The sequence below is a fragment of the Phyllosticta citribraziliensis genome (assembly GCF_038025025.1).
Source record: "Phyllosticta citribraziliensis strain CPC 17464 chromosome Unknown J3D65scaffold_10, whole genome shotgun sequence".
NCBI classification, from domain to species: domain Eukaryota; kingdom Fungi; phylum Ascomycota; class Dothideomycetes; order Botryosphaeriales; family Phyllostictaceae; genus Phyllosticta; species Phyllosticta citribraziliensis.
The window spans coordinates 283359-307425 of record NW_027117347.1 but is presented as its reverse complement, the minus strand read 5'-3'; the positions used below and the strand labels follow the sequence as shown (position 1 = coordinate 307425).

The following is a 24067-nucleotide window of genomic DNA, read 5'->3' as shown; positions in this document are numbered from 1 at the left end:
CGATTGACAAACGGGAGCGCTTGCAAATAAAACGTCCCGCCACGATCGAGTAACTACGCTAATCGCGTCATCTCATCATGAACTTCATCCCAATCAACCAGTAAACCGAGAAGCAACGAAAAAGCAAGCCAAAGTGAAAAGAAAGCAGCAGAAGGATTTCATGAGACATGAGACATGCAAGCATTCATTCATGTATTAGAAACGACCAACCTCCATCGCAACCTCGCCGCCACTATCAAGTTGACAGCTTACGAGCAGGAGAAAAGAGAAAATGAAAAAGGAAAAAGGGAAAAGGAAGCCAGCAAGCGGGAAAAGAGCACAGGAAAAACGGCGCCAACCGGCCAGCCAGCCACCAACCAAGCAACCAACGCAAAAGCCACAACGTAGCCAAGTTATCATGGCCGAGCGAGCCCAAGGAAACAACACACCAAGACGCCATGCCATCCATATCCGTACCCACGCCACCATCATGCATGCATCGAGCCAGCAAGCCAGACAGAACAACAAGACTCCACGACTACTACTCCGAACCCCCCGAATCCCAGACCCATCAATCACCCTACTTTCCCACCTCCGTCTCCGTCCCCTCAACCGTGACGCCGCTGGCGCAGTTACTACTGACACAGCTGCTCTCCTCCTCGGCCGCGCGGCGGAAATAGTCAGCCATGCCGCTGGGCACGATGCCCGCAGTTGGAATCTCGCTGCCGAGGCCGCTGTCACTCGGGACATGGTGATGGTTGACGATGATGGGCTGGGGCGGCGTCTTTTTGCCTCCTGAGGCCGCCATGTCGGCGGCGGCGGCGGCCGTGGCAGGAGTCATGTCTGCGTCGTCGACGCCGTCGAGCTCCGACACGTTGCTCATGTCCTTGTCCAGCTGCGCCATGCGCGTCTCGGCGTCGATTTCGGGCGGCGGCGGCGAGGGCGATGCCGAGCTGTCCTTGCTCTGCGTGGCCATGTTGTGCGCGGCTTCGTCGACCTCGTCCACGGCCGTCATGGACTCATCGTGTTTGGCCTCTAGTTCGTCTAGGTTGTCCATTCCGCGATCGACGGCGGATGGGGCAGAGGTCGGTGCGGTGGACGCGGTCGTAGCAGGCGCATCACCAGGGGTCGGCGTGAGGGACTTGTCATTCTCATCGCCGGCTTCCGTCTCGGTGGCGTCCTGGAAGTCGTCTTCGACGTCGTCGTCGTCGCTAACGTCGCCGCCAGAGTACATGCTGCTGCGCTCGTCGCCCTCGGTGCGCGGGCCGGCCTCGCTGTCGGTAATGTAACTAGAGCCGTATGTGTACTCTGAGCCGGCGAGGTAGCTGCTACGACGGTCTCCATCCGTGCCAGGCGAGATGCCCTCGAGGTCGCGCGTGTACTCGGAACGGTCGTCGTACGAACTTGCAATCTCCGAGCCCGTCACGATGCTGTGGCGACGCTGGGTGCTGCCGCCATCGCTATGCTCGATTTCCGTACCAAGGTCCTCTTCTTCCTCGGAGAGAATGTCGTTTTCCTTGTTGGCCAAATCACTGACAGCGCGTTGCTGCTTGACCGAGCCCCATGAAACTTTGCGGCCAGGACCGCCCAGGCCAAAGTTGGTCTTGACCGAGTGGCTGCGCTTGAGTCCAGTGTTGGGAAGACCAGAGAGGCCGTGGCCGGCGCCCTTGGGACTGCGTGAATTGGGGTCAATCTGGCTGAGGGAGAAGATGCGCCTGTTGGCTGGGTCCAGGGGCAGTCCCATGCTTTGACGCTTGACGGTAGGACGGTTCATGGCAAAAGCAATGTTCTTTGCCGCAGCGCTTGGAGGAGGCATCGCCGTAGCGTCTTCGGCAATGTCCTTGGGATCGCGAGGCCGGCGGGCGACGCGTTTACCGGTATTCAGGAGCATAGCCCGCGACACATCCATGATTCCTTCGACCATGAAACGATGCATCTCCTCGGCGCGGGCCTCGAAAATCTTGATCTCTTGCTTGCGCAGGTCCCCGGCCATTTCCAGTGCAGCAATATCTGCCTTGAGGCGAGTCTTTTGAGCTGTGAGGTACTCTTTGTCGCTGCGGAGGCCCTCGACGACGTGACGAATGTGATCCTTTTCGCCGTTGAGGTAGTGAATATCTTGCTCAATTTGCTCCTTTTGGCACAGGCGGCGCTCAATCAGCAGAGCAATCTCCTCACTTTCCTTTTCCCGATTCTCATGGCCTTCGGTGATGAGCCTGGTCTGGTGCTTGACGAAATCCGAAATCTCAGCAGCGGTGTTGGAGACCGTCCTCTGGATATCTTGGAGATACTCGAGGGTTTCGCCGGCCTTTTCACCCGCAGTTGCATGGTCAAGGAGCTTGTCAAGCTTCTCTTGAAGAGAGGTATCGTCGAACTTTTCCGTAGACTCAGGAGAAGGCAACAGAGCAGGGAGCCCGGCAAAGAAGCTTTCCTTGAGCTGCTCAGAACGAGTCTTTTCCTCTTCTTTCGCGGCATCGGCGGCGGCCTTGGCCTCTTCCTGAGCCTCCTTGTGCTGGTGAGCCAGTGCCAGGACTTCTTGGAGGGTAACCAGAAATTTGGGGTGGTTCTCGGTCAGGTCGTCTTGCATGGCGGTCAGGGCAGTCAAGGCTTTGGCAATTTCATCCCGAGTAGACTCGTGCTCCTTGATATTCTCCTCGTGAGCGTGCGAGATATCCTCGCGAGTGGCCTCGTGTTCGCCCTTGTTGTCATCGTGGCTGTCGTCAATCTTTGCCACCATGTCCGTCAGGCCCTGCGACACCACTGCGGACTCGCTGGTGACCTTTTCGGCCGTCTCCTTGAGCGTCGAGTCCATGGCCGTCACAGTGGTCCCGAGTGTGTCCATCGTAATCTTGAGGTCCTCTGTCATTCCCTTGGCACTGGTCATGAGCTCTTCCTGTTGAGCCGTCTTTTCGTCAAGCTTCTGCGCTTGCGACTCTGCAATGACGAGCATATCATCATTCTTGTTCATGAGGTCCGCAAATTTGGCCTCGAGCTTCTCATTCAGACCGTTGATGATGGCATCCTTGATCTCTTCGTGCTTCTCCAGGTTGGCGGCTGCCTTGGTTTCCGAGTCAGTCTTGAGTTCCTCGAAAGAGCCGTGAGCGCGCTCAAATTCGCGGTTCAGAGTCTCCATAAGCTCCTTGACATCGGCTGTGACATTGTACTTGGTGCCAATGTCTTCCTCGAGAGTCTTGAGCGTATTTTTGATGCCGTCGACTCCTTCGCCGCCCTCATGAAGCTTAGTCTGGATTTCCTCCTTGACTGCCTCCAAGAATTCCCTGAGCTCCCCTACCTTGGCGATGATGGTGTCAGACTCGTTCTTGCGGTCGTCAAATGCCTTGGCCGTGACATTGATGTCGCTCTCATACGCATCCTTGAGCTTGTCGTAGCCATCGCGCAAGTCGTTGATGAGACCAACCAACTGCTCGTGCTCCACCTTGGTAGGAACAGAGTCAGAGTCGGGGAGAGTGGCGACCTTGGCGCTCAACTCTGAGATTGCAACAGAGACGGCCTCGATATGATCCTTTTTGGCATCCTGCGCCTTTTCGTCATCAGAAGGCAAGGCTGCCTTGAGCTCTTCGACTCCACTCTTGATCTCCCCGACAAGCACCTCGACAAGCGCAACGTCTCCCTTGGAGGCAACTTCCTCGCCGGAAATCTTTTCAGAAAGCTTGCTGAGGGCGTCGCTAACATCAATCACTCCGGCTTCAATGACGTCGAGGTGCTCCTTCTTGGCAAGAGCCTCGGGGTCCCCAAAATCATCGAGTTTGGCCTTGGTATTCTGCACAAGTGTCTCAATGGCGTCCGTGTCTTCCTTTTTGGCGACGCCATCAATGATGTCGGTGTCGCGCTTCTTGTCTTCGGACAGAACAACAATGGCGGCCTGTAGATCTTTGAGAATTTCGGAAATTTCACCAAGGTCGTGCTTGATATCCATGCCGGCGAAACGCTCCTCCAGGTTTGCATTGAGATCCTCGAGCTTCGCATCGAGACCGGCCAAGTCATCCTTGTCCACAACTTTGCCCACGACACTGTCCAAATCGTCCTTGAGAGCGACGCCCTCGGGGACTGCGGTGGGTGCCGTGAAATTTTGCATGTTGTCGTCCATGGCCTCGACTTTGATCTTCAACTGAGTCATCACTACCTCCAAGTCTTTGAGATCATCCCTGGCAAGACCGGCAGGACGATTGGCAGGACGCTCAACATCAACTTGAGAATCGCGGCTGAGTGCACTTTCGGGGTCATCGGCAAGCACCACCTCGTTGCCAACAGCTGAAATGTCGTCTTCAACGGTGGCCTTCTTGTCACCCTTGAGACGGGTGATTTCCGTGGTGATGGTGCGGATACCGTCCTTGAGAGTTTCCAAAATCTCGTAGTTGACAGACATGTCCATGGGCTTGGGCTCAATGCCGTTGATTTCAGTGCGCAAGGACTCGACACCGTCGTTCAAGGCATCCAAGATCTCGCCAGTCGCCGACATGGAACGTTCAGGGTTATCAATCTTCTTGTCGAGGTGGGAGCGGAGGTCGTCAAGGCCAAGGCGGAGCGTCTCGTGGATTTCATCAGTGTCTGCACGGCGAGCAACGTTGCCGGCAATGGAGCTACGAAGCTGCTCAAGCGTCTCGTTGAGAGCTTGAATAAACTCCTCGCTGATTCCAGGATTGGGAGTCTGCACCTGCGCTTCTCTGATGCTTTCGAAGCCAGTCCGCAGCGTGTCGAGAATCTCCTCCTTTTCTTCAAAGGAACCACTCTTGACCAGGGTGCCACCAAGAGTCTCTCGCAGGTGCTCCAGCTCCTCTCTGACGGCGCCCAGCGTCTCCTTGGAAGATTCGCCTTGGTCTGACGTGATTTGAGTGCGGATGGCTTCCATTTGCTCGCGCATAGTGTCGACAAGTTCATCGTGCGACCCCGAGTCTGCCTTGACAATGGTTGATGCAAGAACTTCGCGGAGATGGCTAAATTCGTCCTTGAACATGGTGAGCATGTCGTCATTCGATTGAATAGACCTGCTGTCCACATCCCTGGAATCGAGCTTGTTGTGCAGGCCGTCAAGGCTGGCGTGGATGGTATCCAAGATCTCGTCGCGTTGCGAAGCAGTACCGCTGAGAACGGACTCACGCAGCTGCTCGAATTCAGCCTTCATGGCCTCTTCGACTTCCTCCTTGGTCGAGTCCTCTTCGGCACGCTTGACCATTTCAGCCTTGAGGCTTTCAAAGCCGTCGTTGAGGACGCTGAGGACCTCCTGGTTGTCGTTCTTGGCAGCGGGAACAATCTGGTTGCTCATTGATTCGTGGAGATGCTCAAATTCTGACCGGATGTATTCCAGCATCTCATGACGGTTGAGGGATTGGTCACCCTGAGGGCCAGCGGCAACGTAAGTTTGGACGTCGCTCCGGAGATTTTCGAGGCCTGTCCTCAGCGAATCGATGATTTCATCCTTTCCGGTGACATCCTGCGCACGATCGACGTATCGCTCAATTTCTCCACGGAGAGCCTCCATGCCGTCCTTCATGGCATCCAGGACCTGCTCGGTGTCGCGTCCGTTGGCCGACGAGTAGGCCTTGAACTCTGCCCGCATGTGGTCGACAAGATCTTGCAGCTGCAAGACTTGATCGCCATAGTTGACCTGGACAGGCGGAAGCGTGATATTGTCCAAGCCAGCTTTGACAGCGTCGAAGAGGTCGTCCCTAGAAATGTCAAGCTCGAGACCATCTTGGCGAGCGCGAGAAACGGCTTCAATCATTTCGTCGCGCGACATTCTGGCCTCTTGAGCCGCACTCGCGCCGTAGTTTTCGAATCCTTGCCTGACGGCCTCTAGCAAGAGACCATGTGCAACCTGGGGGTCCAGTTGAGGCTGAGCGGGCTGAGCCACTTGCATCGAAGGCTTGAACTCGTCCAAGCACTCGCGAACGGCGGAAATGACCTCTTCACGAATCTCCTGGGTCTCAATTGCGGCTTGAGGAATCTCTACGTGCTGCATGGCTTCCAGCACGGCGTCCATGACCTCTTCCCGGCTGATTTGGGGGTGGGAAGCAGTCAGCGAAGAGCGGTATTGATCGAGGCCTTCGCGGAGACAGTCGAGAATGTCGTCGCGCTCGAGCCCGAATTGCTGGAATTCGAATTGCGGCTTGCTGCTGTCGTAAGCCTCCTTGACAGCTTCGATGATGGCCTCCTTGTTGAGCGGCGCCTCGCCCTCTCGCTGTCCCAGCGCATGCTTTACTACAGCATGGACCTCGTCATTGCTGACTGCACTAGAAGCAAGCGAGTCACGACGTCGTTGATGGAAAAGCTGTTGCATCTGCTCCTGGAGCTCTCCCATGGCGTCCCGAACAATCGCGGCGACATCCTCCTTTTCCTCGCCATCCTCAATCGCCAGTGCGCGACTGCTGTTGGGGGTCATTTCGTCAATCTTCCGACCCAGCTCGCGGCCCATGCCCAGCACTTCGCCGCGAAGGTCACGCACAAGAGCCTTGACCTCGGCTGTGATTCCACCTGACTTGGTAACGCTTTCGTGGATCTTCTTCATCATCTTGATCATGTCGTTGCTGACAAAATCGCCACTGGGTCCCTTGGCCGAGTAAGGCTTTGAAGAATTCGCATCGGCCTGTGGCGCAAAGCCAGCAGATTTGAGTTCCCGAGTGGCCCGCGCGACAGCACCAGCATTGGGACCTGAGGACTGTTCACCGTTGCTGGTGTCGCGAAAAGTCAGCGCATGGCTGTCCGATCCTGATTTGATGAATTCCACCAACTCGCCAACCTTCTTGGCCGCCTCGCTGGACTCTTGGTTCGCCTTTTCGAAGAGGGTATTGAGATTGGTTATCAGACGCTCCTGGCCTTCTTTCGTAACCATTTCTCGAATAATCTTCTCCAACATGGCAACGCTCGCAGCACCTTCGATCGAGTACGGGTTGGGGCTGACGGAACGGTCGTCGTGGTACGGAGGAGTGATGCGAGGAAGTCGGAATCCGCCCTTGTCGCCCGGAGGAGGGGTGCCCGGGCCGCTGTTGAAGCCGCCAAAGCTGTTTGAGCGCGAGTGCAGGCCCGGAGCCTGGGGAGGAGTGAAGATGGACATGGCGTTGAGATTTTGGGAGAGCTCTTTCAAGCTCTTCCGAATGTCCTCATCGCGCGAGTTGGTAGCGTCCTTGAGACTGAGGAGGTCCGTGGCATTGTCCTTGCTGCGTCGGCTCAGCTGCGCCATTTCATGCTGCAGGTTTTGGGCAATCGTGGTGATGTCCCTGATCTGAATCGACAGGTCAGGCTGCTCCTGCTTGGGCCTGGGGGTAGCACCGTTGGTCGTTTCGTAGAGGGGAGATTCAAAGTCGCGAACTGGCATGGACTGCAGAGCCATATAAGTAGCAGAGGGCGGCGTGTTTTCTCCCAATATGGCCTTGTGATTGGACCTGCTCGACGGGCGCAAGTGTGGCGTCTCCTTCAAGAAGCCCCGATCAGCCGGGGTAGGTGTCGACACGAGCGAGCTGCTCTTGTCCGGGGACGTGGGAGGCGAGCTCAAGCTGTCTCCGAGGCCAGAGGTGCTGGTCCGGCTGCCTGGCCGCTCGGGCGACGTGGCAGCAGATCTTGTGGGGTTCAGAAAACTGCGAAAGTCGCGAATGTTGACGTCTTGCAGGGATTGCATCCTCTTGTGTGCAGCGCCTTTGATCAGAGAGCGCTCGGGGGAGCTGGACTTGGGGGGAGGAGGGTTCATGGTGTATGGGGAGGGCGCATTTTCGCGGGCCTTTTCCTCAATCTGCCTGGCGGCGGCAGCAATGTTGGGCGAGGCGTTTGCGCGAGTGCTCGGAGAGCCGGGGTTCGGGTTCAGAGGAAGTGGAGGAGGTGCGCGCTCAGGGTCTGAGCTGTCCCACCTGTGCAGTCGGAGACGACTTGTTAGTGGCATTGTCACCTTCTGGAGGGTATCCATTTCATGTTTGTTGCTGAACAAGGACTTAGGTGACTGCAAAAAACAATGGGACAAGGCGCTGCGCAGGGAGCTTACATGGGGACTGGTTTTCTGGACGGGGAAAGCGGCGACTCGGGGAAGGAATGCTGGTGCTTGACGAGCGCATCCCGCTCCCTGGAGCTCGAGCGGCTCGACGAAGCCATTGCGGACAAGCTTTTTCGTGTAGCGCTGAAGGGGTATCTCTAATCGAACAAGAATGCGAGCAATGCGTGCGTGCGTGGGTGGTGGACTCGGAGGAATGCTCGGTTCACTGAGGCTCTGTGTGCGGCGGGTCAAGAGCACACCTCATGCTCTGCGGGGGAGAGGAATTGGTGGCGCAAGGTGAGTGTGAGGAACGGCGCAAGAGGGGACGAAAGCAGCAAAACTTTTGATCAAGAGCAGAGCAGAGCAGGCGTCGAGGTCAGTTGTTGACGTGGGATGGGAGCAGCAGTGCAGTGCAGGCGGTGATACATAGCGGCAGCCGTCGATCGAGCAACCCCAAACAGAAGTAAACAACGCACGGGCCACGGCGATCCGGCGGCAACGAGAGGGACGACCTGAGACTCCAACACCACTCACCACCACTCTCCACTCCACTTCTCCACGTCACTGGACGGCGGAGTCGTTGCCGTTCTCCTCCAGCCCTTCCCATCGCTGCCCCAGACGCAGCCCAGACCGTCATCTTCTCCGACAGGCCTGCGTTTGCGTGCGACTGCCCATGGCAACGCGGGCTGACGGCGAGAGGCCAGCGGCACAGCTCTTTGAGACACGCCGACAGCTGTCAACCACGCGCAATGCACTGCACTGTAGAATCATGTCATGATGAGTGAGGCCAGAGACCAACCGATTTCGTGCACTGGGTTTGGACATGATGGCGGTGGTGGAGTTGGGCAGCAGTGGTCATTCACTTGGCGCCTCTCCACGACCACTGCATCGCATGGGAACAAGACCATGACCATTGAACGAGTGATGGCCACCAGGTAGACAATAATGACATTGATCGCGTCGTCCTCGGTGTTGAGTTTGTCAAAGAAGTCTTGGCGTCGGCGCCGGCGCCGGAGCCGGAGCAACCCAGCCCCGAGCCGCTCGCTTGGATTGACCGGCCACCATGCGGGCAGACTCCGAAAAATCATCGACGACCACATCACGACTTTCCCCTCCGTTCAACTGACGACAGCAGGCAAGATGAAGTGTACGTTGGAGCCCCGCCCGCTCGCCCATTGCGATTGAATCTGACGTTGCTGCGTTTGCAGTCCTCAAGGTCGGCCGTGTCGCCATCATCACCCGGGGCCGCTTTGCTGGCAAGAAGGTACGACGAACCCCTCCGACGACGCTCGACGCGCCCTCGCAATCGCCCGGCGGACGAACCGAACGCGCGGAACAAGAAACCGAAAGGACAAAGAGTTGACTCAAGGGTGGAAATTCTACAGGTCGTGATCATCCAGCCCCAGGACAGCGGCAGCAAGTCGCACCCCTTCCCCCACGCGCTCGTCGCCGGCATCGAGCGCTACCCGTCCAAGGTCACCCGCCGCATGTCCAAGGCCCGCCAGACCAAGCGCTCCAAGGTCAAGCCCTTCATCAAGACGGTCAACTACAACCACCTGATGCCCACCCGCTACACGCTCGAGCTCGAGGGCCTCAAGGGCGCCGTCTCCAACGACACCTTCAAGGAGGTCAGCCAGCGCGAGGACGCCAAGAAGAACGTCAAGAAGGCCCTGGAGGAGAGATACCAGAGCGGCAAGAACAGGTGGTTCTTTACTCCTTTGCGTGAGTGGCCCCCGCCTCGACCTCAACATTGGCGAGACCCGTGACACTGACGCCCCGGATCCAGGTTTCTAAGCGGTTCGTTTTCTACCGAGATGAGGCATTGCGGTGGGGATTCGGCTGCAAATTTCAGGTCCGGCGACACACGACAAAGGGATGTAGCTGGATTTGAGAAAAAATTCAAATCAACCAATATACCATGAAGGGAGCCTGTCACCACGCAGAGACACAGTCGATGGAACCGTGAACTTGTGCAGGGCCGCATCCCGGGCGCAAAGCTTTGGTGGTTGTGGAGGGGGAAAATCGGAGGCGTCACGGCATCATCGAACCTGTCTCCTTGTGGTTGTTGTGGTAGTGCAAGACTACTTTTTCAGCAGTCAAAAACCTACCTACGAATCAACGAATCGCTTGCTGCCGTCCCAAACGCAAGAAACCCGGCTCCCAATGTGCACCACTAACACAGCGCACACATTATTCATCCGTTTGGATACGAGACAGCCGATCAACGCAACGCGAGACCCTGCATGCGAAACTTTTGTCCGTCGCGAGCATTTCCCGTTTCGACAGGTCAACGCTAGAAGCTGCAGCTGGAAACCTTGCAGCCGCTGCGCCAAAACCTCTAGTCTCTTGGTACGGCTGACTGGTTGTAGTTGTAGATGAGTAGAGCGAGCTGATGGCGATGGCCCAGCGCAGCAGCCAGCGAGCCAGCCTGTTCCGAAGCGAGGACGAATAGAAAGGCGTCTCCACCAGGTACTCACACAGTTATCGAGCAACAGACAGCTTTTCCCGAGACGAGGATGATCATGACCAAAACGTCGTCAACGCACTCAGTCACTCACTCACTCACTCTTCGCGCAGTGCCTACCCTACCTGTTGCACTGCCGCAAGACTCGAGCCAGTTGACAAACGAGGCGGGCAGACAGATAAACCAGCGCCTCCTCACATCAACCACACGACAACTTCACAACGCAAACGAGACAGGCAGACAGACAGACCAGCGCCTCGCGTGGCCACACCAGACCATAACCACAATGTTACCGCATCACGATTTCACCTCACCCAGCACCCAGCACCCAGCACCCAGCACCCAGCACACGACAAGATGACGCAAAGCACCCACCCACCCACTCACCTGCCACGCTCTCCCATGCCATTCATTCCACCCATCCCATACATACCATCACGACCATTATCTCCAAGTCCGAGTCCAAGTCCAAGCCCGAGTCACAGTCACAGCCCCATCCCATCCCGCACCACCACCACCGCCGCCACCGTCATCAACGCGCACACCATCTAGCTACAGTAGTTCCGTCGTTGTTGTCTCACCCAGCCCACCCCCCGCCCCGCCCATGCAACGAGGAGATAACGAACCTCCCCACGCTCTCCCGATTCTCAGGTCTCGATCAGATCTAGACACAGACACAGATCCGAGCCCGAGCCCACGCCGTCTCTCCTCTCCGTGTCACGCAGTCCACGCCGCACACGCACACGCACACGCACACGTGTCGTTGATTGTCGATCGATCGATCAATCAATCGTAGGTACAGTGCAAGTGCAAGTGCATGAGCAAGCAGCAGCATCATCATCATCATCATCATCAACTCCCAAGTGTAAGTGTAAGTGTAAGGTAAGTGCGAATGCGAGTGCGAGTCGGAATCCTATGTAGCAAACCCACCTCCCCCCTCCCCTTCCGTCTCCCCTTCCGTCTCCCATGGCATTCACTGCACCACTGCACCACTGCATCACCGCCTCGACTCGACTCGACTCGACTCGACTCGACTCGACTCGACTCGACTGCTTCGAGGAAAGAAGAAGGCGAAGGCGAAGAAGAAGAAGAAGAAGAAGAAGAAGGCGAAGAGGAAAACAAAGAACCAAAGAAAGAAGGAAAGAAGGAATGAAAGAATTCGTATCTAATCACTTCATCTCTTCATCAACTGAATTGATTGACTGATTGATTGATTGAAATTGTACATACGTCGTGGCCGGCCGCACGCGCGCACATTCATTCATTCATTCATTCCTACGAGTGTCTCTCATCTCTCGAATTCCCCACATCTCCACTCCAATCCAATCCACTCCAATCCACTACAATCCAATCCAATCCAATCCAATCCGAATTCCAAAATTCCACTCCGTACCTAGGCTGCTGCTGCATTGGTCACGCTCCTCCTCCTCCTCGTGTGGGGAATTTGCTGCTGCCGCCGCCGCTGCTGCTGCTGCTCACACCACCACGGCGTGTCCCAACAAAAGCACTCACAACATAGTCACTTAGTCACTCAGTCGCTCGCTCACTCACTGCAAGAGAAGAAAGCAGAGAACTACCCATCTCCAATGCACGCACGTACTTCCATCTACATAGCATCCTCTCAGCAGCAACAACAAAAATCGAGAAAAAAAAAAAAAAAAAAGAACAACGCAGAAAAAGTAAAAAAAGAAGAAAAAACCCAGCAGAGCAAAAAGAAATAATTCTTAAAACCCCCACCTACCACCTACCACCTACCACCTACCCTACTCCCGCTCTACTACCACCACCACCACGACGAAATACATACATGCCCAACCCACCAGCCCTCAGACCCTCCATCCACCACCGCAGTTCCACTTCGCACATCTCCAGTGACAACCCACACCCATGACCCAAATACCCGCTCATCCTCGTGCCATGATGGATTCCACCCACCCGTCACACATACCCGACCGACCGACCGACCGACCCCCTCGATCTACCAGCCGCAACCGGCCAGGCCAAGACGAGACCAGACTAGTCACGACCGTAGACAAGACTAGGCTAGACCGATCTGGCCCAGGCCTGACCAGACCCAGAACACAACGCACCAAAGGGAGAAGATGGACAAAGGAAAGAGGAAAAACGAAGGGAAAAAGGAAAAAAAATCCGGTCGGCTAAAACTAGCTCCATCCCTCGACAAGTCAATAGTGGTAGTAGTAGAGTAAACTAAACTGACAACGCACGCGCGCATACACACCGATCCCCGCTGCTCAAATCTCACACACGGGCACACCCACTCCTTGATTCCTCCTCCTCCTCCTCCTCCTCCATCCCTTGGGTTGCAAAAGAGGCAACAAATGCTCGTTGCTGCTGCTGCGGCTACGCTCAACGACTGCGATTTCTCCGATTTTTTCTACACGATTGGACCGCCGCCGGCATCAAGACGAGTGTTTCTGCGACGTAGCGGACCATTGAGGCTCCTTCTCTGCACAAGTGGGTAGTGGTAGTAGTGGATGATGATGGCGGTGGGTGGGGGGCAATGGACGACGACGACGGCAGCGATTCCGAGTCGATGGCGGGACGAGCCGTAGTAGTCGGGGCTACTAGTTGTTGGTCTTTTCTTGGACCTTTTGCTTGGCAGCCTCCTTCTTGGGGCCCAGGTAGTCGGCGACCAGCTGCAGGGCGTCGGCCGTGATTTTGAGCTCCGTCGAGACAATGGCCTTGGCTGTCGTGATGAGGCCCTTGCCGCCCGTCTTCTTGTACTCGTCGTTGTAGGTGCCGAGGACGTAGTCGCGGCCCTGGCCGGCGACGCGCAGGGGCAAAAAGGCAAGGTCGAAGGCGCGGTCTCGGATGGTTGACGTGTTTTCCTTGACAATGGGAAAGTGCTCCTCAATGTGGCTCAGGCCATTGTCGGCCAGGCTGTCGGCTCGCTGGACGTAGGGAGCGACGAAGCCGTAGGGCTTTTCGAGGTAGGGGACAATGGGCTTGCCGAAGCGGTCGAAGGCTGCGCTGCTGAGGTCGAGCGTCTTTTGGCCGTAGGGATTGGACTTGTACGTGTTGATGAGGTCCGAGACGACGGGGTAGGCAACGAGGTGCTGGAGATGGTGGTTAGAAACGAGGAAGAACACGAGGGAGGGAGTGGCTCACCGAGACAAAGTGAGACGAGGGCCTCTCGCCGTTGGTCATGGGTTCGCCCATCTTTGACTTTTGTTCAGCGTGGGGCATAGAGCGCTGGTTGCTGTGGCCGTTGGTCAACTTTTGGCGGCGAGGAGGCATGGCGCGTTGGGGTGTATTGGGGGGGGGAAAGGGGGGGGGACGGGGCGAGGGTGTTGAGGACGTACCAATATGTAGTGGAAGAGTGAGGGGGCGATGATGACGAGAGAAGGATGGTTGAGGGAGAAGTCAACGGGCTTGGTTATCTTCTGGCCAAAGCAGGATCGTCAGCGCAGGAATGACGGACGCATTCCGCAATTCGAATCGATTGGAGCAGGAGGGAGCTGAGGGACTTGCGTAGTGTGAGTAATGGCAGCGGAGGGCGGCGGCAGGAGCAGGAGCAGGAGCAGGAGCAGTGGCAGTAGCGGGAGGAAGAGGACGGAGCAGCGATGGAGAGAGAGAGAGGGAGGGAGGGAGGGAGGGAGCAGAGGGCGAGAGAGAGAGAGAGCGAGAGAGAGAGAGAGAGAGAGGGCGAAGCGAGTCGAGGGAGAAGCGAAGCGAAGCGGCGAAGAGTGGACTGGACGACGATTGGCCTGGTAGACAGAGCCGTGGGCGTGGGGAGGGAGAGAGGTGGTGTGGTGCAAGGTGCGCTGTGGTAGGGTAGGAGGAGTAGGTTGGGTGCAGGTCAGGGAAGTGCCTCTGTCTCTCTCTGTCGCTCTCTCTCTCTGAGGTGACGACAGTTGACATGTGAAAGCTGCACAGACCAGGCAGGCAGGCGTCCTTCCTTCCTTGCCCTCGTCCAGTCCCAGTCCCAGTCCCAGTCCGGATCCCTCCCTCTGGTCCGCCTCCGCCTCCGCCTCTGCCTCTGCCTCCGCCTCCGCCTCCACTCCTCTCCCGCAACGAGATAAGACGCCGACCTGACGACGCAACCGTCGCGTTCCATGTTGCTCCAGTCCCCAGGATTGTCTCTCCCGTCGCTCTCGTGGCATGTGAAATCCAATCATGCACCTGCAAACTATAACTCCACGGCGTCGCTCTCGCGCCCAAATCTCCGTCCTTGTCCGACGCTGCAGCCAGCTGCTCCATTGGGCCTCGTCCTGCCCATGTCCACTGCCAGTATCCACCTCGTCCTGCTGTCATCTCCATCATCATCACATCATTGCGACATGGCGTACAGGCAATCAATTCCCTGTGTCGATACTTTCACGTGTCGCCGCACCCCACCCACGCACGCACGCACGCACGCCGACGAAGAAAGAAAACCACCACCACCACCACTACCACCCGCTGCAGGGCCTCGCCGTCTGCCGTCCGTTTTGGTTGCGGTGCTCGCTAGCCCAAACACGAAAAATATAACGAAAAAGCCCCGTGCGCTTCGACGCCTCCCGCCGCCTGCTATTGCCTGCCAAGCCTCAAGCCCCAAGCCCAACTCAACACCACCACCATCGTGCCATGTCTCTCGTCCGTACACTGCGCTTCGTGCGTACTGTATGTACGTACCCTTTCTGCTGATGGTTCCACACTGCACCCACTGTTGTCTGCGCCGTCTGTCCCGGCGGCTCCGTTCCGAGTGCTGGCTCGCTCGCCTCTCTCTTCTCCCCTCTCCTCTTGCTTACTACAGCACATGTACCCGCCTGCCTTGCTGCGGTGCGGCTGCGCGCATGCCTGGGTGCTGCATGCATACGGATCATGTATTCAACATCTGCTCCAGTCTTTGCTTCCTTGGCCGCGCAAAGCTGCTGCTGCTGCTGCTGCTTGCCGCCGGTTAAAGTTTGAGCCCTGCCTTGGCCGCGTCTTCGAAGCCTCTTTTCCCCTCGCCATCATCACCATCTCATCTCATCCGAGTCGCAGTCCAGTCCAGTCCAGTCTACTCCAGTCGCAGCCCATTGACCCGGAATATGGTCTGGCTATCTCGTCGTCGTCGTCGTCGTCTTCTTGCCCATGTAACTTCCCACATACATACATACATACATTCGTGATGGATGCGTACGTGCACGCGCCTAGCCAGGTATCTGCTGGGCTGCGCTGGCCCAGAAGCCCAAGGAACCCAACCAACGCAGCGCACCTCCTGCCCATGCCCATGCCCATGCCCATGCCCATGCCCATGCCCATGCCCATGCCATGGATGAATGCCATGCCATGACTGGCTGCATCTGATTGGCCAATTGCCGCCTGGGCTGTGGGTGTGCTTGTGTAACAACACGCACGCACGCACGCTCGCTTTCGCCTCCTCCTCTCCCTCCGCAAGGAAGTGTACCCACCCCTCGTCCCTCATTCTTGCGCTTTCTCTCTCTCTCTCTCGCTCTCATGCTTTCTGCGGAACTGACCATACGTATGCATGTATGAATGCGCTTACATACTTACCCGACGACCGCGATTTTGTTCCCCTCGTCATCATCATCATCATCGTCGTCGTCGTCGTCGCCATCTCGCCCAGTCCAGTCCGTCCCTGTCCGTCTATCCATCCCCGCACACCCGCGTCCCAACCAAACACGCACCCCGGCATCCCGGCAGCCGATCTGTCAGACTGCCTTCCGTCGTCGCCGCCTTGTTGCTTGGTTGGTTGGCTGGTTGGCTGCACGACCGCCGCGGGGAATAAGCCAGAGAGAAAGGAAGAGCGAGAGATGGGATGAGGTGATTTGAGTACCTGCTTGCTTGCTTGCTTGCTTGATTGCTTGCTTGCTGGCGCCAATACGACGACCAACACTCCCCCTTGCCTCTCTAACCACCTCTTCCTACACACGCAGGGGCCCTCTCCACACATACATAGATACTCACCACGGCCTTCCACCTCCACCACTAACCGACTAATCTAACCTACCGAGCAGCTGAGCTACCGCGCTGCTGGTTCCTTCCGGCCCTTTTTTTTGGGGTCTGTTTGCTTTTTGATCTGAGCCGAGCTGAGCCCCTTTGCCTCGGCTCTGTTGCTTGCTGTCTTTTTATAGAAGAAGAAAAAGAAGAAAAGGTCGGTGATCTGGGGTAGATTTAGGATTGTGGTGGGGCTATGGGGTATGGGGTATGGGGTAGGTATCGTGGAAAGAGAGGAACACTTTCTCTGGCTTTCTCTCTCTCTCTCTCTCTCTCTCTCGCCGTGTTTTTCTCTCCACATTGTCTCTCGTACTCTCCCCCACATCACCTTCCTCATTCCATCTCCATCTCACCTCTCTCTATTGCTTACCCCGTCTCCTTTATCTCCCTCCCTCCCCTCCGCTCCCGCTTCCGCGACCCACCGTCATCCCGTCCCGACGCGCTGGACCACCTCGAGGCATCATCCCAGCGGCAAACAGACAGGGATGGCGATTGAGAGACGAGGCAGGAGGGATACCCCCAGCGGCCGACTGCCGGAAGAGGAGAGCTTTTCCTGATGCGCGTATTGTTAACCGCTGTGCTATCTGCGTGGATGGCTGCGTCATTGTTGCTTTGCTATGTATGTTGCCTTCCTTGTGTTACTACATACCCCTTCCCCCCCCTCCCCCTCCCCCACCAACAACCAACCCCCTACCTCCCCTTCCCCTCCAACCCACACGCCCGCAGACACTCTCGCCGCCCCCATATCGCCCCCGTGCCCACGCCGGGCATGTCGCGGCCAATGTCGACCAGCGACGCGTTGTCGAGCGCGTAGCCGACGTTCGGCAGCACGAGCGCGGGCGGGAAGGCCGCGAAGAGCGTCGTCGCGAGGTTCAGTGTCCCCGTGTCTTCGGCGTTGAGGGCCGAGACGAGCGTGTTGGGCGTGCAGCCTGTTGGTGGTGCGAGGTCAGTGAGTGGGGTGCGACGTGACGTGACGTAGGAGAGAGAGGCCATTCTGGGCCAGGGGTACAGGCAGGAAAGGATACGCATAGCCCGCCTGTCCGTCCGTTTGTGCGACCAAACCAAACAGTCCGAGGCAAGGCAGAGGAAGCGAGGCGGCACAAGTCATGACGGCACGTCCGTCCGCGCGCATGCATGTAGCCTCCCTCGCTCGCGGCGGCCACACAACCACACGCACGCATGCATCCACCCAACAGGAGAGGGAGGAGGGCACAAGAGAAGGAAACCACACACACATACCCGCATTCTCCATCATATGCACGCTGCCGCGCGGGAAAATGGTCATCATGCCCTCGCCCAGCGTCGCCCGCACCGTGGCGGCCCCGTTCTCCTCGACCATGTACGTCTCGGTGGTGCCCTTGACGCTGACGACGTAGTTGGCGGCGCGCGGGTGCAGGTGCGCCGGCAGCATGGCGCACGGGCCCAGGTACAGCATGGCGAGCGTCATGCCGTTGCCCGTCACGTACGGGAAGGTGGCGGCGTTGGCGTTGACGACGCCGCCCGGCGCGAACGTGTGGTACGGGTGCGACGTGAAGTCGAAGACGGTGCTGTTGGGCGCCGTGAAGAGCGCGGCGCGGTCGAGGCGCGTCGCGGCGAGTTTGGCCGACGCGACGAGCGTGGCGTTGAGGGTTGCGTCGATGGCCGTGGCCGGGGTCACGAGGGTGCTGGTGAGGGTGAGCCACAGGGGCAGCGTGGTGGTGAGGTGCATGGTGCTGGTGGATCTGGGGTCGAGGAGAAGCACTGGGAAGTTGGAACAAGAGGAAGGGAAGAAAGAAGAAGAATGAATATCGTTGACGTTGACGTTGTCGTCCTTGCCCTTCCATCCAAGCGATACAGCCTGCTTTTATGTCTGTGTCTTTCTGCCTGTCCACAGGACCCACAAGGCTCACCTGCTCACTCACTCACTTCCTCACCCACTCCTACTCTTCCCCCTTGATTGCCTCACTCACTCTCATCCCCCAGATTCGGATTCGGATCCAGAGACCAGGACGCAGCGCCCACCCCGAACGAATCCCACGACATAACAAGGACTTGACTCGACGCCCACGTCGAACCACGCCATGGTGTCTTTGAGAGAATTGGAGTCAGTCAAGTCAGTCAGGCAGAGCCGGCACCCAGACCAGCCGTAAGCTCACCCTCTCGCCGCCAGGAACGCAGCGTAGCACCAGGCCACATGGCAGCGGAGCATCAGGCCCAAACACGGGGCCCCCAGACAGCACAAGGAGTCGCTGCTCGTCGTCTGCCCGGCACCAGCACTGAACACCGTTCCTGGCCCCCTCTCGTCTTGGCTCTGCTCGTCCTCTTCCTCCACTTCTTCCTCTTGCAGCAAAGGCACGTCTGGCCGCGCTCCAGGTCGCCCAACGATGAAACTGACGCAGGAAATATGCGGCGCTTTGCAACACCGAAGCAAAGGGCCCAGCACTGCACTCCCTTTGGCCACCCTGTTTGTATCCCACGCTCTTTCGACAAACCGCCTCTCCGCTCCAGAGTCGTTTTTGGCGCGCTGTGGCGCCGAGGGGATGCTGATTCGGGCAGTGCTGTCTGTCCTGTCCGTAGGCGCCGCGCTGTCGTCGCTGACCGCCCTTTGGAGACGCGACGAAAAAGGACAATGGCTTGTTTGTTTGACCTCTCTGTGATTCGACTCGACTCGACTCGCCACGGCAGGGACTCGACGGCTCTGGACGCGGCGGCGCGCGTAATGCAAATGCTCCTTGTGGTGAGCGACACGTCGCAGTTGTTTTCGAGCCCACCACCGCGCCAGTCGTGCCCTGTCCACGAGTCGGCCCAGGACCTGACTAGACCGACGCAGGGCATCAGGAACAGGCACAGCCAGACAGGCAGGCGGCGTAGCCCGGTCGTCGGGAGCCATTCGTCGTAGCACGACAGCAGCAGCGGCGCAGTCTGCGGCAGCGGTGGCGCTGAGACAAGAGCCGAAGCAAGCAGACTGACAAGGAACAGACAGACAGAGCGATGGTGAACAGAGGGGGGGAGTGCTGGCAAGGCGTGTGCGCGCCTCGCCTCGTCCTTCTCCCCAAGACAAGTAGGAAGAGACGCAGTGGCAGACTCTCCATGGCCCATCTCAAAAGTTCCGAGAGACGCAAGCCACCGCCTTAGAGACAAACGAGCCCCGCGACGAAGCCGTACATACTCCTGTCAACGCCGGCCAGTCGGCCCATCCGCTCGCTCGCATGACGGCCGCCACGCGTAGCACGACGACTCGGGCACTTTTCTCCCGGCTTCTTCTCGTCACGGACGGCGCCCACGTCTTCAACGCCCGCCCACCCACTCTCCCTCGCCACCCAGGCACCACATTGAAGACCCGACGGGAGGAGCGGAGGCCGTCACGCGATGCCTCCTCCATGTAGCCCCCCCCCCCCGTACGTCCGTTCGGTAGCTCGGGAATTTGCCCCCGTCATCGCATTCTGCGCCACCGCGCCGGGGGTACATCAGCCGAGCATTGCTTTTCCTTCCTTCTGTCTGCTTGACGAGTACTTGCTTGCTTCTTCTTGCGGGCGTGTGTTCCCCCGCCACGTTCTTGAGACACTGGCGGGGAGCGCGGCAGAAGGACAAGTGAAACCAAATGAAATGAATCAAGAGAAGACGAAGAGGGTGGGCAAAGAAAACGAGACACGAGAGGAAAACCTAAGGGGCTCAAGACAGCAGTAAGTGTGCGTACCGAGGCGAGATTGGAATGAATGAATGAACGAAAGAATGAAGACGCCGTTCCAGACTGCGACGACGGCATGCAGGAGAGGGGGGAATGGCATGTATGTGCGGCGGTCGCGCACTGCACCGCGTACGCAGCAAAAGGTCTTCTTCGCAGGAACAGATGGCGGAGGCCGAGGGCCGAGGGGGCGCAGGTCTAAGTAAGACACGTAGGTCAGTGTATTTGCCGTAGAAAGATGCCAGGCTCGCTGCTGGAGAAAAAGTGATTTGAGTGTTTGCGAGGAGGCCGTTATTCATGCGCTTCTTCCTTCCGTGCCCTTTATTCAAACAATGTGTACAACGCACCCAGGCACCCACGCAACCAAATCTCTTGACCAGCCTTCCTTCCCTCTTGATGATTTATACGTATATATGTATACGAAACAAGCAAGCAAACGCACTCCAAACACCGGCCCATGCCTTGGCTGTCCCGCCTCTGGGAACTACTGGAATCACTCAAACAGCTGCGCTATAAGTGCCGATCAAACCCCTCCTTGCCTGCCACCGCCGATACGCCTTGCGCCCCTCATCAGCCCACAGCACCAGGCTCGCCAGCGCCACGAGGCGGACCAAGTCGCCCAGCCCGAGCGCCTCGGTCTGGAAGACGCTCTGCAGGCCGGGGAGGTAGATGACGGCGAGCTGCCCGGCCAGGCTGCCCGCGACGGCGTAGTTGAACATCTTGTTGCCAAACACGGCCACCTCGCCGCGCAGGTAGGATTTGGACTCGGTGCGGCACGTGAGGGCGTTGAACATGTCGAAGCAGACAAACGCCGTGAAGGTCATGGTCGTGTCGCGCGCGTCCACGGCCCCCGTGTCGGACAGGCAGGTGACGTAGACGGCGAGCGTGCCGAGCATGATGACCGAGGCCTGCTGGAGTACGCGTTGGAGGAGGGGACGCGTGAGTACGCGCGCCGTCTTGCTGCGAGGGGGGCGCGTCATGACGGCCGGGTCGACCGGCTCGACGCCGAGCGATTGTGCAGGCGGTCCGTCCATTAGAATGTCTGTGGATATTATTAGCAGGTGCAACAAACACGAGCTTGCAAACATACTGATCCATAGAATCTGCATGGCGTTGAGCGGATTCTTGAGGCCGTAAAAGGTGCTGACGAGAACAAGACTGAGTGCCGCGGCGCTGGTGCTGAGCTGAAAGGTCAAAAAGTTTTGAATGTTGTAGAAAATGCCCTTGCCCTCTTCAATCGCAGAGAGAATGGTGGAAAAGTCGTCGTCGGTCAGGATCATGTCAGCAGCCTCTTTGGCCACGTCTGTTCCCAATCTGCCCATGCTGATGCCAATGTCTGCCTTTTTGAGAGCGGGGGCATCGTTGACTCCGTCACCAGTCATGGCCACAACGTCGCCGCGCGCTTGGAGTGCCCGGACAATCTTCATCTTGTGCTCAGGACTGGTGCGCGCAAAGATGGTAGTCGTAGCGATTGCTTGAGAGAGATCCTCTTCGCTCATTTGGTCCAGTTCATCCCCACGCAACACAGAAGGCCCTATCGACGAGTTTTGGCTGATTGGCATGCCCAGCTTCTTTCCGATGGCCACGGCTGTGGTCTCGGCGTCGCCGGTAATCATAATGACCTTGACGCCTCCAGCCATGAGTCGTCTGATGGAACGATCCACGCCCTTGCGAGGGGGGTCATTCATGCCAACCAGTCCGGCAAATGTCAGACTGCGATAAAAGTCTTCTTCATTTTCAGAGGGTCGCTCCGGGACGGGTGTCGAGTTTCCACTCCGATTTTTCGAAGCTTTTGACTTGGTCGAATCCCGAACGGATCCGCTGGCAAAACCCAAAACCCTGAGGCCATTCTGGGCCATTTGCTCCGCAGCGTTGACAGCCTCGCGCTTTTTGGACTCGTCAAAGGCGACTTCTCGGCCTTGGGCAGTGAGATAGGTGTCACATCGTTCCAGAACCTTTTCAAGCGCTCCTTTAATGTAAGCCACGTCCGCGGCGTTGGAGCTGACTTGGCCGGAATTTCCTTGTATCACGCAACCCATCCACTTGCGCTCCGAGCTGAATGGAGTCTCATTGCGCCTCGAGCCGATCCTGTCGCGAATGTCATCCTCTCCGTATTCGTCAAGCAAGTCAAGAAGCGCAACGTCCGTGGGCTGCCCGACCCATCGGCTCTTGGCACCAGTTCCATCATCGCCACTCCCAAGGGTCGATGAAAGCACGGCGGCACTGGAGTTTGACGCGGCCGTGCTGACCAGGCGGCCGTGGTTGACGATGTTGCCTATGCGAAGGATTGTCCGTGTTGCTGGATCCAGGTCAGCTGCGCCTTGTCGTCGGTTCACGTCGACTGGCTCCTTGTCGTCAAAGTGCCAAATGTTGGTGACAGTCATGTGGTTTGTCGTCAGAGTTCCTGCAGAATGGTCAAAAACGACACCTCCCCCCTTTTCTGTAGGTCTCACCTGTTTTGTCGGTACACACCACATTCACCGAGCCCAGAGTCTCCACACTGGGCAGTCTTCTCACAATCGCATTCCTTTTTGACATTCTCAGCACGCCTAGGGCCAGGGTAACCGTCACAATGATCGGGAGTCCCTCTGGAATAGCAGCGACTGCCAGTGAAACGCCGATTTGGAACATTTCCAAGAATTCCCAACCGCGCCAAAGTCCAACCAACATGATGAAGCCGATGACGCAAAAGGACATGTAACTGAGATCTTTGCCGAGGCGATCCATGGACAGCTGGAGAGGCGTTCGCGGGCTTTCGATTTCTTGCAAAGACGCGGAAATGGCGCCAAACTCTGTCTCCTGTCCCGTTCCGATGACGATGCCCTGCCCGTACCCTGACCTCACCAGGGTGCCCATGAATGCAATGTTTTTCTGGTCGTTCAACCGTATGTCCGCTCCAACGGTACCGGCAGCTGGAGAAGAGTACGATGGCGCCCTTGGCGAAGAAGAACGAGAAGCGTGGCGGTCGATGACGTGTGGTTCTTTGGATACGGGCTCGTTCTCTCCGGTAAGATTGGACTCATCAATGGTCAGGTCTGCCGCGTGGGTGATGCGAATGTCGGCGGGTATGCGATCTCCAGTGTGAAACAGGACCAAGTCTCCCGGGACGATTTGGCTGGCAGAAATGGTCGAGGATGCCACTTCCGCAGCCTCCAAGGCCGCCACGGTATCCTGCAAGCTATCCGTAGACTGCGAAGCAGAGTCCCTGGGCATAGGAGAGGGTTTGCGCGAGGCTGGAGGGACCTGTCCGCGAATGACGTGTGCCGAATGTGGAACTAGCTGGTTCAGCTTCTCCAAAGACTTTTCCGACCTGTATTCTTGAACAAAGCCAACTGTGACGACGATGGTGACGGCCGCGGCTATGCTCAAGGCGTCGTCATATTGGCGCATGACGAATGACACGGCGGCAGATCCAAGCAGCAAAAGTATCAGGGTCTCCTGGAATTGCTTGAGGAATCGCAGCCATAACGGCTCAGGCTCCTCGCCAGACAGTTCGTTGAGGCCATAGTCGTGCAGTCTCGCCGAAGCCTCGGACGGCGCGAGGCCAGATCTCAAACTGGTGCGTAGCTGCTGGGCGGTCTCTTCGATGGTCAAGGCCGAATATCTGGACGAGTGCGACTGCGCGGCAAAAGCACTGGTCAGCGGCAGTGTCGCAAAGTGGCAGAGGGGTGTAGTACGGGCTGTTCAGCGCGGGACCTCGGCGCAGAGGAGGACCTGGAGGCGACGGCCGAGGTCACCTTGGGTGAGGCTGGCCTCAAGGACGAGGCGTCGGGGGAGTTGTAGAGAGGTAGCGCAGGGGAATCTCGTCTCGACATGTTGTCATGGCCGGGATGAGGTGCGCAACGAAACGGTGTGGGAGGACGAGCGGGGGCGAATTGCAATCTAAGGAGCGAACGGAAAATGTATCATGGGCGGCGGGGGGTAGAAAAAGATGTGGTGTCAAAGAAAAAAAGAAGCAGTTTGTTGAAGAGGTGAGCGTGTCGAGCCAGACCGAGAGACAGAGCAGAGCAGAGCAGACCCCCGACGCCGACGCCGACGCGGG

The 24067-nt window shown here is 57.7% G+C and overlaps 7 protein-coding genes across 7 annotated transcripts; 2 read left to right on the top strand and 5 right to left on the bottom strand.

Annotated features, from left to right (window-relative positions):
- Positions 1–144: 144 nt before the first annotated feature.
- Positions 145–8357, bottom strand: J3D65DRAFT_633588 (uncharacterized protein). Its single transcript, XM_066801133.1, has 2 exons — positions 7967–8357; positions 145–7835 (listed from the first exon to the last, which is right to left on the bottom strand). The coding sequence occupies exons 1-2, from the start codon at positions 8071–8073 to the stop codon at positions 560–562; spliced, it is 7383 nt and encodes a 2460-aa protein (XP_066652264.1). The 5' UTR covers positions 8074–8357; the 3' UTR covers positions 145–559.
- Positions 8358–9094: 737 nt separating this feature from the next.
- On the top strand, positions 9095–10337 carry J3D65DRAFT_670133 (60S ribosomal protein eL27; the record flags this gene model as incomplete). The annotated part of the gene is made up of 4 exons (XM_066803267.1): positions 9095–9101; positions 9163–9218; positions 9340–9676; positions 10324–10337. The coding sequence occupies 4 exons, from the start codon at positions 9095–9097 to the stop codon at positions 10335–10337; spliced, it is 414 nt and encodes a 137-aa protein (XP_066652263.1).
- A 2307-nt stretch (positions 10338–12644) lies between these two features.
- Positions 12645–14055, bottom strand: J3D65DRAFT_633579 (putative pathogenesis associated protein Cap20). Its single transcript, XM_066801132.1, has 4 exons — positions 13911–14055; positions 13742–13822; positions 13548–13638; positions 12645–13495 (listed from the first exon to the last, which is right to left on the bottom strand). Exons 3-4 carry the CDS (start codon positions 13623–13625, stop codon positions 13004–13006), a joined length of 570 nt encoding a protein of 189 aa, XP_066652262.1. The 5' UTR covers positions 13626–13638; positions 13742–13822; positions 13911–14055; the 3' UTR covers positions 12645–13003.
- A 620-nt stretch (positions 14056–14675) lies between these two features.
- On the top strand, positions 14676–15606 carry J3D65DRAFT_633577 (uncharacterized protein). Its single transcript, XM_066801131.1, has one exon. It carries the CDS (start codon positions 14720–14722, stop codon positions 15320–15322), a length of 603 nt encoding a protein of 200 aa, XP_066652261.1. The 5' UTR covers positions 14676–14719; the 3' UTR covers positions 15323–15606.
- A 1420-nt stretch (positions 15607–17026) lies between these two features.
- J3D65DRAFT_633569 (RmlC-like cupin domain-containing protein) lies at positions 17027–18156 on the bottom strand. The gene has a single exon (XM_066801130.1). It carries the CDS (start codon positions 18067–18069, stop codon positions 17308–17310), a length of 762 nt encoding a protein of 253 aa, XP_066652260.1. The 5' UTR covers positions 18070–18156; the 3' UTR covers positions 17027–17307.
- Positions 18157–18366: 210 nt separating this feature from the next.
- J3D65DRAFT_58415 (uncharacterized protein) lies at positions 18367–19606 on the bottom strand. The gene has a single exon (XM_066797735.1). The coding sequence runs from the start codon at positions 19437–19439 to the stop codon at positions 18549–18551; it is 891 nt and encodes a 296-aa protein (XP_066652259.1). The 5' UTR covers positions 19440–19606; the 3' UTR covers positions 18367–18548.
- A 708-nt stretch (positions 19607–20314) lies between these two features.
- J3D65DRAFT_58381 (calcium-transporting P-type ATPase-like protein) lies at positions 20315–24009 on the bottom strand. Its single transcript, XM_066797732.1, has 4 exons — positions 23703–24009; positions 22479–23643; positions 21116–22429; positions 20315–21067 (listed from the first exon to the last, which is right to left on the bottom strand). The coding sequence occupies exons 1-4, from the start codon at positions 23838–23840 to the stop codon at positions 20523–20525; spliced, it is 3162 nt and encodes a 1053-aa protein (XP_066652258.1). The 5' UTR covers positions 23841–24009; the 3' UTR covers positions 20315–20522.
- Positions 24010–24067: the final 58 nt, after the last annotated feature.

Coding starts and splice junctions, on each gene's coding strand:
- J3D65DRAFT_633588 (XM_066801133.1), bottom strand. CDS start 8,073: ATGGCTTCGTCGAGCCGCTCGAGCTCCAGGGAGCGGGATGCGCTCGTC. Junction 7,836..7,966: donor TCCAGAAAACCAGTCCCCAT/GTAAGCTCCCTG, acceptor CCGACTGCACAG/GTGGGACAGCTCAGACCCTG.
- J3D65DRAFT_633579 (XM_066801132.1), bottom strand. CDS start 13,625: ATGCCCCACGCTGAACAAAAGTCAAAGATGGGCGAACCCATGACCAAC. Junction 13,496..13,547: donor CCTCGTCTCACTTTGTCTCG/GTGAGCCACTCC, acceptor CACCATCTCCAG/CACCTCGTTGCCTACCCCGT.
- J3D65DRAFT_633577 (XM_066801131.1), top strand. CDS start 14,720: ATGGCGTACAGGCAATCAATTCCCTGTGTCGATACTTTCACGTGTCGC.
- J3D65DRAFT_633569 (XM_066801130.1), bottom strand. CDS start 18,069: ATGCACCTCACCACCACGCTGCCCCTGTGGCTCACCCTCACCAGCACC.
- J3D65DRAFT_58415 (XM_066797735.1), bottom strand. CDS start 19,439: ATGGGCCATGGAGAGTCTGCCACTGCGTCTCTTCCTACTTGTCTTGGG.
- J3D65DRAFT_58381 (XM_066797732.1), bottom strand. CDS start 23,840: ATGTCGAGACGAGATTCCCCTGCGCTACCTCTCTACAACTCCCCCGAC. Junction 23,644..23,702: donor GGTCCCGCGCTGAACAGCCC/GTACTACACCCC, acceptor TTTGCCGCGCAG/TCGCACTCGTCCAGATATTC. Junction 21,068..21,115: donor CATGCAGATTCTATGGATCA/GTATGTTTGCAA, acceptor TAATATCCACAG/ACATTCTAATGGACGGACCG.